This window comes from Eutrigla gurnardus, assembly GCF_963514095.1.
Source record: "Eutrigla gurnardus genome assembly, chromosome: 15".
Taxonomy (NCBI): Eukaryota; Metazoa; Chordata; class Actinopteri; order Perciformes; family Triglidae; genus Eutrigla; species Eutrigla gurnardus.
Window position 1 is genome coordinate 20462442 of NC_139938.1, and position 12353 is coordinate 20474794.

At 39.6% G+C, this 12353-nt stretch overlaps 1 protein-coding gene across 1 annotated transcript; it reads right to left on the minus strand.

Moving 5' to 3' along the window:
• Positions 1 to 4019: 4019 nt before the first annotated feature.
• On the minus strand, positions 4020 to 11382 carry LOC311025424 (transmembrane protein 120A-A-like). Its single transcript, XM_084028319.1, has 12 exons — positions 11217 to 11382; positions 9664 to 9782; positions 9274 to 9405; positions 8612 to 8671; positions 8427 to 8522; positions 8191 to 8280; positions 8049 to 8114; positions 7316 to 7377; positions 6880 to 6972; positions 5997 to 6061; positions 5091 to 5159; positions 4020 to 4726 (listed from the first exon to the last, which is right to left on the minus strand). The coding sequence occupies exons 1-12, from the start codon at positions 11292 to 11294 to the stop codon at positions 4613 to 4615; spliced, it is 1044 nt and encodes a 347-aa protein (XP_083884445.1). The 5' UTR covers positions 11295 to 11382; the 3' UTR covers positions 4020 to 4612.
• Positions 11383 to 12353: the final 971 nt, after the last annotated feature.

The window sequence follows — 12353 nt, forward strand, 5'->3', positions numbered from 1 at the left end:
CGTTATATGGATATCTTTATATGGATAAATAGGACTGTAGTGTTTTTTAATTGTTGCTGTGGGATATTGATTCATCCTTGTTGCCATATTTAAATTACTTTATCTGAAAATCAAATATAATTTTAATAGCTCCGAGGACGATTTGTGGAAAAACCTCGAATCTCCAAATTTTGACGATTTCCCTGCAAAGTTCTTCACACACACACCTCTAATATAATAATATATAATCATATATAATCCAGGTAAAGTTTTAATGTTTATCTTCTGAAAGGAATTGTTCACATTGGGGCAAACGTAGTGGTTGTAATGTTTGTATATATAATGTTATATAATGTTTACATCTCAAGTGATTTATCCTAAATAAATTCATTTCAATTATTAAAAAAAGAGCTGGATGTTTAAACTGTAAACACAGAAAACAAAGTGTCTCAATTGATTATCATTTAAAAAACACTTTCCTCTTTAAAATGCAACAAAATATATTAATAATAAATACATAACTAATAATGTGAAAATAATGCATTTGCTGTTGGGGGCTGACAGCTGACCCCAGGACAGTCCCAGATCCAGTCCGTCGCTTTCAGGCTCTCTAAACTCCCTGAATGGGACTCACAATGGGAGTGACTTCCTTCTTCAAATAAAAGCAAAGAAGCTCTGAATGACTCAGATTAACAGAGTTGCTGTTTCTGGAAAGATAAGCTGAATATTTAAATGTCATTTCTGAACGCTCGAAGCAAACCAGGCTCAGATAATAAAACCACAAACAAAACACTCTCAAATCCTGAAAGAAGAAGAAGAAGAAGCACAAGAAGAGGAGGAGGAGGAGGAGAAGAAGAAAGGAGGAAGAAGAAGAAGAAGAAGAAGAAGAAGCACAAGAAGAGGAGGCGGAGGAGGAGAAGAAGAAGAAAAGGAAGAAGAAGAAGAAGAAGAAGAAGAAGAAGAAGAAGAAACATGGCAGCACATCCAACATGCTGTTTGATGGTAGGAGAAGAAGGTAGAACTGTCGAAGCCGATGGCGAGCAAATCTATTCCTTACAGTCTGCTTCATGTGGTTGCTATGGAAACCTGCAGTCCAAACCCCCAGCCCAAAGCCAGAAAGTGTGTAATCATCAGCTCTACAGAGTGGAGGGAGGGGGGGTCCTGCTAGGGTTACTCCCAAAGAGCTGTGTTAAAATAAAGATGAATTCTCTTTTTTCCTTCACACTCTGCAGGCCATGAAGCTCTCTCTCTCTCTCTCTCTCTCCCCCACATCCCTCACTCTCTCATTTAATGACTGGATGTTATCATGTTCCCCCCCTTATTAAATATGCATATTTAATTTGGCACCGCGGTTCAAATTTCCAGGAGATGAAGAAGAAGTCGGCTGTCGTGGGACTCAATTTACTAACGAGGGGGGGGGGGGGTTGAGCAGGGAACAGGTCTTCTTCACGGTCCTTATTTTGGCAAAACGTTGTATTTTACCCTAAATGAAACACGTCTATTTCACTTCCTGTTTACTAATTGGCAAAACGATCTGTTTGGCTGCCGGTCTGGTCTGGTCTGGTACACAATGAGGGGCCTTTAGACCCCTCCAGACCCACGTGGATCCATCCAAACCATCTAAGGGGAATACTCCTTCAGTTTTAATCATTTGGGCAGGAGGACACCGTCGCTCAAAGTCAAGAATAGCAGCAGTGTGCTGAAATATTTAACTGAACCTCCGAGGACAAACTCATCTCAACCCACGAAGGAAACCCAACTTCTGAGAAAAGAAAAGTCTGTCTGTGTTCCAAGAAGTTTAAATACACAAACAGTTGTTCTTCATATGCGAAGGCCGATAAACAAGCAAACATTATCTGTGAAAGAACGGATATTTTAACCCTTTAGACTGTAGTGACTGAGGTCGGCCACTGGGGGCAGCAGAGAGAAACCATTAGCGCAACATCACCTTTTAAGTCCGTTTCTGGAGCAGAAGCATCCGTCATAACACAACAAATACTGTGTATGTTTTCTGGGAGGCAGATTATAATCCCGTCTTTGTGCTAAACTTCATAAAACCGCCGCTAGCTTCATATTTATCGTGAAACATTAATGACGTTTTCCCCGAAAAAGGTCAATTTATTTTAAACTTTTTGTTTATGCGTCAAAGTTTTTTTTTTAAACTTCAAACACTAAAAGACTTTATCAGCAACAACTTTGGTACCAAACAACAGAAAACTCACTAACAACATCCACACATTTCACTTTTCCATCAGAATCGCCTCCCCGCCATCGGGATCCACTTCCTCTCATCAGCTCGCTCTTAATCAGCGTCTCCCAGACGGAGGAGGCCATAACGCTGTCTGATAGGAAGCTGGTGTATTTCAGACCCACTCAGGCAGAACACCCCCCCTCCTCGCCCCCCCAGAGTCAGGCAGGGAGAGAGGTGAGCACTGATAAGAGGTCTTTATCTGGGGTCCCACAGGGAAAGGTGGGTTAAGTTTAAGGTGAAGGTTTGACATGCTCGCCATGGCTGCTGCCCCCCCCACCCGATGTGAGGCTCCAGACTCCCGAGTCCCCGATCCCCGTGTCCTTGGGCTCATTCCTGACGGCCCCCACCGCTCCACGCTTTAATGAGAAAGATGAAAGAGGTGCAGGCTGGGAGAATCCCCAGCCTCCTCCTCCTCCTCCTCCTCCTGCACTGAGTCTCCTCGTCCCGTTGGTTCAGCCCTGCAGCACTAACTCATCCAAGGCTCGCTGGCTGGGGAAACTTCTACTGTAGCAAATTGGAGGAGTGAGGCTGCTTTTCATATTTTTTTTACATTTTTCAGGTATTATTCTCTCTGATCTTATGTGCAGAATGTCTTTCCCTCCTATATTTCTAACGCAGGTATGTTTAAATCATAAAGGTGGAGAAAAGCTGCTTTGTTGAAATCTTTTCATTCTTCTCTTATCGTTAAAATTAAGTTTTTATTATTGTCATGCATATACAGTATATATATATATATGCATATATACAGTATATATATAAATATATATAGAAATAGCTTTGATCTCATAATACTGTACTGATAACTAGTTACTGTTGCACTTTCTTCCAGTGAACGTACTTATTGTAAGTCGATGTGGATAAAAGCGTCTTCTAAATGTAAATGTAAATAAACATCATAACACAATGGGGACCCCCTGGTTGCAGACAGGTGCACTTACATAACTGACATTTTAATATATTCATATAATTATGTACTGTAAATTCAAGATGATTCGAGGTCTACAACGACGGAACAAACTTCATAAATTAAATCTATGAATAATCACCCCAGGGATGTAAAAATAAGGCAACCAGTGACCTTTCAACCTCACTTCCTGTCCCTCTTCTTCGGACACCCGTCTTCAGAAACGACCTTCGATTTTCATCACAGACTCGTGAAGTTTTTCCAGACTGCACTGATAATAAAGCATGTCAACAGACACGTAAACACCAGGCGATAATCGAAAAGCCACATCTGGAATTCACCTGGATTTCCCCATAATCCATAATCCCAGTCAACCACAGAAACACCCCCAAAGAGGGCTGCCACCTCAGGGTGTCCTAAACCAGACCAGCACCAGGGTCACAAACTCAACAGGGTTTTCCTAGACCCCGACAATCCTCATCAAATGTTATGTGGTCTGTGAACAGGACTCCCGAGAACAGGAAGGCATATATTGATTGGGGACTACTTTCAGCGGCGGATTAATACACATATGATGCAGCAACTCAGAATAAACTGCTGTAGTCGACTTAAAGGAACATGTATTTGTATTTTATTTAACATGTTTGGTTCACCAACAACTACAGCAATGCCTCCATCTAGTGGTCAGCTTGATGTACTGCACTAATGGAGTATTTTTAAATACATGGAACAAGGATTGTCGTAATATAAATATAACTTGTTTAAATGTTTATAACCGTACTTTTGTTTTGAAGACAGGCTTTAAAGAAATACTTCAGTCCGAAAACAGTAAACGGAGAATCCAAAAACTACAGAAAATTCTTGATAAAAGAAGTTAATTGGGGGCGTTTATTACAACATATTTTAAATATATTATGCTAAAAAATCCCTGTGGCTTTTATATGATTAGAATACTAATAGAGATTATTAATGCAAGAGGAATGAAGAAAGTAATAATTTCTTGGATCTAATCTTAAATATTCCATAATTCCTCCTCTTTTCAGCCTATTATTCTTTTTTTTAGATTAATTAATCTGAGCGTTTTGGAGGGAAAACCGTGATAAACAAAAACATGTTTCTCTTTTTGGGAGTGATTTATTTAGCACTTTTTGTGTGAGGCGAAAACACACTGAAGCTGCTGAGAAAAATACTTCACCAAATACGAATATGATGCAAATAACTTTGTTATTTTTCATATTCAAATGACATTACCTCGTCTGAATTCAAGACAGACTGAAACAAACTTAAAGTGTAACATTGTTTTTTACCCGTCAACGTTTTGCTTTGACCATCATTCACACAAAATGAAATCCATATGGTTAAAAGTAACAGTCAGTCAGCAACGTTGATGAAGAGATCTAAAAGAGAATATTCGAGCTAAAAGGTGACTTTGCATATTCCGTAAAAGTTTTGGTGATTCTGGTTCCTGATTTCAGTCTTTAGAAGGTCTTGGACTTGTCCTGGTTGTTCCTGTATTTCTGGTAAACGACTCCCAGCGTGGTGAAGAAGTTTCCCATGAAGAGCACCATGTAAGAGCAGCCGCACATCAGCACCTGCACCATGGACAGAGTTACAACACGGTCTTAAAGAGAGACTCCCTGAACGCTCAACATCTGGATATATACATATTATTATTTTCAAAACAAATTGAGTTGGTTGTGTGTTAAGTAACGCTTTAAGTTGATCAAAAGTGATCAAAAATAGTAGTTATATAAAACCAAAATTTAAAAAAATCACAAAGACTTTAGAAGATGAGCTTTCCACCAAAAAATCTTGAATATTCCTATTTAAATTACAAATTTGTGATTGCAGAAAACAAATGTGAAAAGCTTCCGTTGCAAACACGTTTTAAAACCTCATCTCATCTATAGTCGGGTTTTAATACCTGCCCTTGTTATTTTTTTGGTCGGTACAAACCTGCCACTCTTTACACTCGGGGAGCTGGAACATCTGGAACAGCGTGACGCCGTTGTAGAGCTGCCAGAACTGGAAGAGGAGCAACGGTCGGTCAGCAGAGAACCTCCTCGATGTTCAGGATGTATTTAAAACAAAAACTGAAGGGTTGGATCCTTTAATTATGTTTCCTTAATCACAGTTTCTAATATGGCTTTCAACCGATTAACCGATTTTTAATCAGATTAATCGCAGGGTAGCTATGGATTAATCACGATACATCTCCATTCGTAAATATATACAAAAAAAATCAAATTTTCTCTGTATATTGTTTGGGGAACGGAAAGAGTACCGATATAAGTACTTAATAATACCATTACAGTTCTAAAAATACCTTTGAATACATTCAACCTTGTGTTTTCCTGATACAGAGTTTATTAATAATTATCTGTTTAACCTGCTGTCAGTTCCACAGTTAATAAACATTAAAGATAAAGAAAGCAAAGAGACTCAGAGGAGCAGCTCCTCACTGAAAGGAGAATAGCCTGGTCCACCTTAAACGGCAGCCCACCTTAAGTGTTCCCGAGCCAGATTTGTTGCTAACGTCGGGGCTAACCTCCTTGACTTCAGCTGTACGACAGTTAGAGGAACTTAGCTCGTGTCTAGTAGCATTTATTCACGGACACTCGCTAACATTACGTTGTTTATTGATTGTTCCGTCTTTTTTCCATTTTTTGTCCTTGAACGTCCCACCCAGAGAGCCAACAGCTTTAATGCATTAAAAAATGTACGAGTTAATTCCACATATTAATCATTTTGACAGCCCTAGATTTGAATCTTCAGAACAGGTGATAACATATAAGCTTTTTTCGTTTTTATTTATTAATTCAATGCTAATTAATAAGCACCGCTACGAGAGACGCTACTCACATGACCAAAGAACAGGAAGGGAAGGAGGAAGGTCAGGCCTCTCCACATCCAGGACTGGAAACCCTCTGTGGACCAGGAGAGGAGGGGACACTGACATCCATGTAATCTCCCGTTATCATAACGGACTACATGTAAAGTAGATATCTGAGAAATTTAACTATTATTAAGACTTTTTAAATCCAATAAATCATGTGCAATTCTTGACTCCCCTCATATAAACCCATCAAAACATTATTGATTAACCAAAGTATTCGACAAATTACAATTTCATTCATTTGATTAGACCGATTCCAGACCACGTCTAGACCAGGTCTAGACCACGTTTAGACCAGGTAAAGACCACGTTTAGACCAGGTCAAGCCCACGTCTAGACCAGGTCCAGATGAGGTGTAGACCACATCCAGACCAGGTCTAGACCACGTTTAGACCAGGTCAAGACCACGTCTAGACCAGGTCCAGACCAGGTCTAGACCACGTTTAGACCAGGTCAAGACCACGTCTAGACCAGGTAAAGACCACGTTTAGACCAGGACCAGACGAGGTCCAGACGAGGTCTAGACTACGTCCAGACCAGGTCTAGACCACGTCTAGACCAGGACAAGACCACGTTTAGACCAGGTCAAGCCCACGTCTAGACCAGGTCCAGATGAGGTCTAGACCACATCCAGACCAGGTCTAGACCACGTTTAGACCAGGTCAAGACCACTTCCAAACAAGGTCTAGACCACGTCCAGACCAGGTCAAGAACATGTCCAGACCAGGTCAAGACCAGGTCTACACCAGGTCAAGACCACATCCAGACCACGTCCAGACCAGGTCAAGACCACGTCCAGACCAGGTCAAACCCTTCTTTTACAAATAGAACTCGGTGGACCGGACTCACCGACGGTGAGGTCCATGTTGTGTCCCTCTCCGAGCGCTCGGAGTCGGTACAAGCAGCCGCTCTGGTAGTAATACTGGAGGAACTGGACGAAGCCTGTCAGAAACAAGAAGAAGGAAGTTGTCTCATTTGTTGCCCAACTCAGTAAAAACATGTCACTGAGTAAATCTCCTGCGTTCTGATGCATTTTAACGAGGTTCGACACTCGTTTGTAAAGTCACTCACACATTTGGAAGGAAACTGTAGTCAGATTAAATTCTCCAATAAACTACCTCCTCGTCGTGGATTACTCCGTACGTATTCTATTCTTCCCCGTTGATGATAACTAGCTGGAAACAACCTGCTCTAAACACAGACGGGTGAAAGGCCTCGACAGTAAACTACTAATCATGATGTAAGATTTATGTTTTGGGAGTTAACCCGACTTTAAATCTCTTACTTTGGTAGAGACAGTATGTGAGGAACTGGTTCCTGAACATCTGGTAGAGGGCGCCTTCAGGCCTGCAACACAAAACACCAACATCTGGTCAGAAACCGTCAATATATCACTCATGCAGCTATATAATATATATAATACATCACTTATGTAGCTATAATATAATATATGCAGGGTTCCTACACCGTTTCCAAAATCAAATTAAAGCACTTTTCAAGCATTTCCAGGTGCATTTCCATGCTTTTCCAGCACCTCCCAGCTGTGGTAAACTCCATATTTGTATCAATCCAATCCTCAGTATTCAGTCTACTTATTATGTCACTTGTTCATCACATTAAATGAGATGTTATTGTCCTCTAAACAACCAACATGATGTTTGGAGACAGCTTTTTACAGAAGGACCACAAATGATAGGAAAACTAATTCCACTAACAGATCCACAGAAATATAATCACCAACTATTTTCATCATCTGTTCATCATCAAAAGTCATTTTTCATAAAGAAATGTCAGAAAATGCTGTTTTCAGTCCCTCAAATATGGAGATCTTCTTTTCTCTGTTCTATTATGTCATCACATAGAACACACATTTCAAGACCTTTATTCTACATCCAAGCACTTTTCAAACCTTGAAAACCCCACACTAAAATGCAAGTGTTTTCAAGGATTTCCAGCACCTGTAACCCTGATATCACTCCCTGTAGCTCCGCCTCCTCTAGAGAACAACGATGACTCACCACGTCAGCATGACTCCAGACAGGAAGGTCGACACGTAGTGATGGAAAACCCACCAGCCTTTGATCCTGAAACAAAAGGAAATTAAAAAAAAACAACAACAAAAAAACGGTCGTCGTCATGGATACGGCGGGTGTCGCCTACCTGGAGCCGTTGCTGATGAGGATGCTCTCCCGGATGGTGAGTGTGCAGTAGTACCACACCGACAGGAAGTTGTACAGCGCGTCGAGGGCTCTGAAAACACATTTCACCGATTAACTAAAACATCACTCAACAGTTATTTTGGTGACTTATTTAAGATTCAGGTATTGAAATAATAATTTTACGTCATCAAAATAAACATGGGAAATGTACGAACACCATGTTTCGGGAGATCGTACCTGTAGCTGAGCAGGAAGCGACACGTGAAGGAGAAGACGAAGAGGATCACCGTGAGGACCAGTTTAAATTTCTCATATTCATCTTTGTAGGCGAATCTGAAACGATGAACTTACGTTAATATGACGTGATATTATTATATTTATTTTTAACACATTTAAGGGGGGATTGTAAGAAAAGGACTCACTTGGACGGTTTGTTGAGGAGCGTGACGTTGACGTTTCCTAAAACTAGAGAGAGGTACAACCTGAGGAGGAGGACGACATTTAAACGTTTTAACACTTTTGTTGTTTAAAAAACGTGAATATAAAATAAATAAAACTTACTTCAAATATTTTCAACTATTTGACGTATTCAACATTTCCTAGAGATAAATACCGACAGTGTATTATGTCACAAGATAAAACCTGCGATAAATCACACGATAAATCATATGACAAATCCTACGATAAAACCTACGATAAAGTCTATGATAAATCACAAGATGAATCATAAATTGCACAATATCCCACAATTAATCCTACGATAAATCATACGATAAATCACAAGATAAAACCTACGATAAATTGCACGATATATCCCACAATAAATCCTATGATAAATCCTACGATAAATCCCACGATAAATCCTACGATAAATCCTACGACAAATCACACGATAAAACCTACGATAAATTGCACGATATATCCCACAATAAATCCTACAATAAATCACACAATAAATCCTACGATAAATCCCACGATAAATCCTACGATAAATTGCACGATATATCCCACAATAAATCCTACGATAAATCACACAATAAATCCTACGATAAATCCCACGATAAATCCTACGACAGAACCCCACCCGTTCTTCTTCGGGAGGAAAGCTTCCATCTCGGAGAACGCGTCCACTCGCTCTCTGATGGATCCCTGGATTTCTGCGATGGCGTCCACATCCTCCGGATTTAATTTGGGAGTCGGATGTTTTTCTTTGCATCTAAAAATGTGGAGAAAACAGAAAAACGTCCTTACGTATACGGTAAGTTTGAGTTAACGTTTAATTAGCAGACGAGTCGCGTGAAGAACTCTGCAGGTCCACTCACTCACCTCACACACTCGCTCACACACACTCACACACACACACACACACACACACACACACACACACACACACACACACACACACACACACACACACACACACACACGTACTCTTCCAGAGACGCTGCGAGGTCACACACACACACACACGTACTCTTCCAGAGACGCTGCGAGGTCTTTCAGCTGCTTCCTCTGGCGGGCGATGGCTCCGGAGCAGCCGTCCTGCAGTTTGGTGACTTCCTCAAGTTTCTGCTTGTAAAGACGATGAGTGTCCTGGAGGCGTAAAATACGTATCGTGTTTATTAAAATGTGCATTAATGTTTGAGGAGCACATGGCGGCTGTCGTTCCCAAAACAAAGAGACATACGAGATGTGATTATTTAGAGAAAGACACCAGAAACCACAAATATCAACATTAATTACAAATAATATTAAACAGATGAAAGCTTTCAACACAAATGTAGCCAACTTATAAGCATTGAAATTAAATAACATGGTCGGTGCACCAAAACTTTTTTGGATTTTCAAGAGATATTTAATTTAAAATAGATTTAAAAAAAAATCTTACTATGATAAGAACGATGCAGAAGAAAATAAATTCTCAACTTTTCCAATCCTCGACTGTGCAACTAAAGACCTTTAATATATTTATATATATATATATATTTAGATATAATATGTTCTTATTGTTTATCTCATCCATCACTATGTAAATCATGTGCATACATCTGTGAGGTTTGTTATATTCCCAGACGAAGGCTCATTGTTTCCACACTAAGCATCATGTGACCTGTAATGACACAATCAGACGCGTTGTAGTTAAACTATTCAGACTGACGGACTAAATATTTTAAATTCCTCATCGCTCCCAAACCTGAGGAGATCAATTTTAAGATCTTAAAATGTTTTTATCCATCCGGTGAATCGTCGGCGATTTTGATATTAAAACCACTAAATGTGGCAGAATTATTATTAATTATAAATGTGTATTCTGTGATGATATTGAAACTTACTGATCTCATATCATTTAGTTATTGTTTTTGTATTATTATTTTTAATGTTTCTCTCTTCTTATTATTTATTATATTTGCCTATTTTATAAGAATCTGCTCCTTAATAATAATGTTAAGAGATTTGAGCCATATTGTTTGTATAAGAATTTTCTTAAATAAAATAATAAAAAAAAGACAACACATGCAACCACAGTTAAAGGAGAAACATGTCATAATAATGATCATTTTTATTATTGTTAAATTGTATTTTTCCCCATGTTTTAAATTATTCTTAATTTAAATTGACGTGTACTTTGCGACTCTCTATCTACTTCGAAGTATTTAATGTATAAAATAAAAATAATGTTATTTATTTATTTTACCATCATATAATGGTAAATGTTATATGATTAAATGTTAATGTAAATTGAATTCTAAATAAAGTTTATTACAAAAAAGCGTGTTGGGGGTTAGCGGTGCTCCCCAAAACAGCGCCGTGCTGGAACAACGCGTCATTAGTTCCGGTGGCAGATCTCCACATTGTGAATAATCCGCTTTTAATTCACGTTGACTACAATGTTTAAATCAGTTTTATTATGTTTATCTGTTAAGGGTGGATCCCGCTGCCCCCCCTCCCCTCCCCGATCCTTTAGCTAACCCGGTCTCACGTCACACCTCCGTGACGTGAGACAGGCTGGTGTCTAACGTACGTTACCTGGATCTGTTGGTAGCTGTTCTCTAAATCGCCCCATTCGCGTAAACACTCGGTGAAACCCGTCGGACTGAACAACATCTCGGACACATCAGGAACCCGCCTCGGAGTTAGGCAACATCCACGCTCCGCTGTGTGCAACAGTTGTTCCGAGGGCAACGTCAAGCTAAACCGGCCGACGAGCGCCACTTCCGGTTACCGCCTTCACAATAAAAGCATCAGTGACCGAGTTTTTTAGAGTCTTTTTTAGGTTTTTTTTCTTTATTGCAACTATATCCAATGAGGCAGCATCTTATCTATGTTTAGTGACCCTTTGACTGACAAAAAGTCTAAATCAAATTCATAATCAGTGGGCCACTGACACAGCATGGGGAGGTGGTCAAAACAGATCCATTGTTCGTTCAAGGTTTTGGTGTTTTTTAATGGATTCATTTCCCCAAAACAACAAGCAAGCAAACAATTCAACAAAAGATAGCTCCTACTAACAAAAACAACATAGGCCCACCCAGGTGCAAGCTGGTCCCTGTACCTGCCCATCTACCTATATAATCTCCCACAATATTACACCAATCCAAATAAATACTAACAAATAAATAGCTCCTACACTAGGACTACAGGTTATTATACTTTACATAATTTTCCAAAAATAATCTATTTTAACAATACTTTTCTATTCTCCGTCTATATTATTTTCACATAACTTGACTTGAGCTGACCTTTAATTGCATTAAATCAACAGTTTTATAGTCCAATCTAAAACATTTCGAGGATTTTCCTATCACACTGTTCTCAGACAGTTTACGACGTCATTGTCCTGTGCTTGTAAATATACTTATATTTACATCTGTACATAATAGTCAAATGTTTATGTTTACCTTTATTCAGTTTGTTGTCCTTGTTTTAGCTGATTACAAGTGTTGTGCTTTTATTTTGTAAGGGCCACGTAAAACATCCCGTTTCATCATCAGCGTCGCGCGTGATTAGGCGCTAACTACTGGCTGGTCCAATCAGATGGGCCGTTGGTGATTTGGGGTTTCCTCGTTTCAGCCAATCAGCACGAGGACCTTTAAAGATGGGTGGGTGGGGGGGGGGGACACTGACCTACTACTACTGACATTTAAATGCCAGTGAATTCTTAAC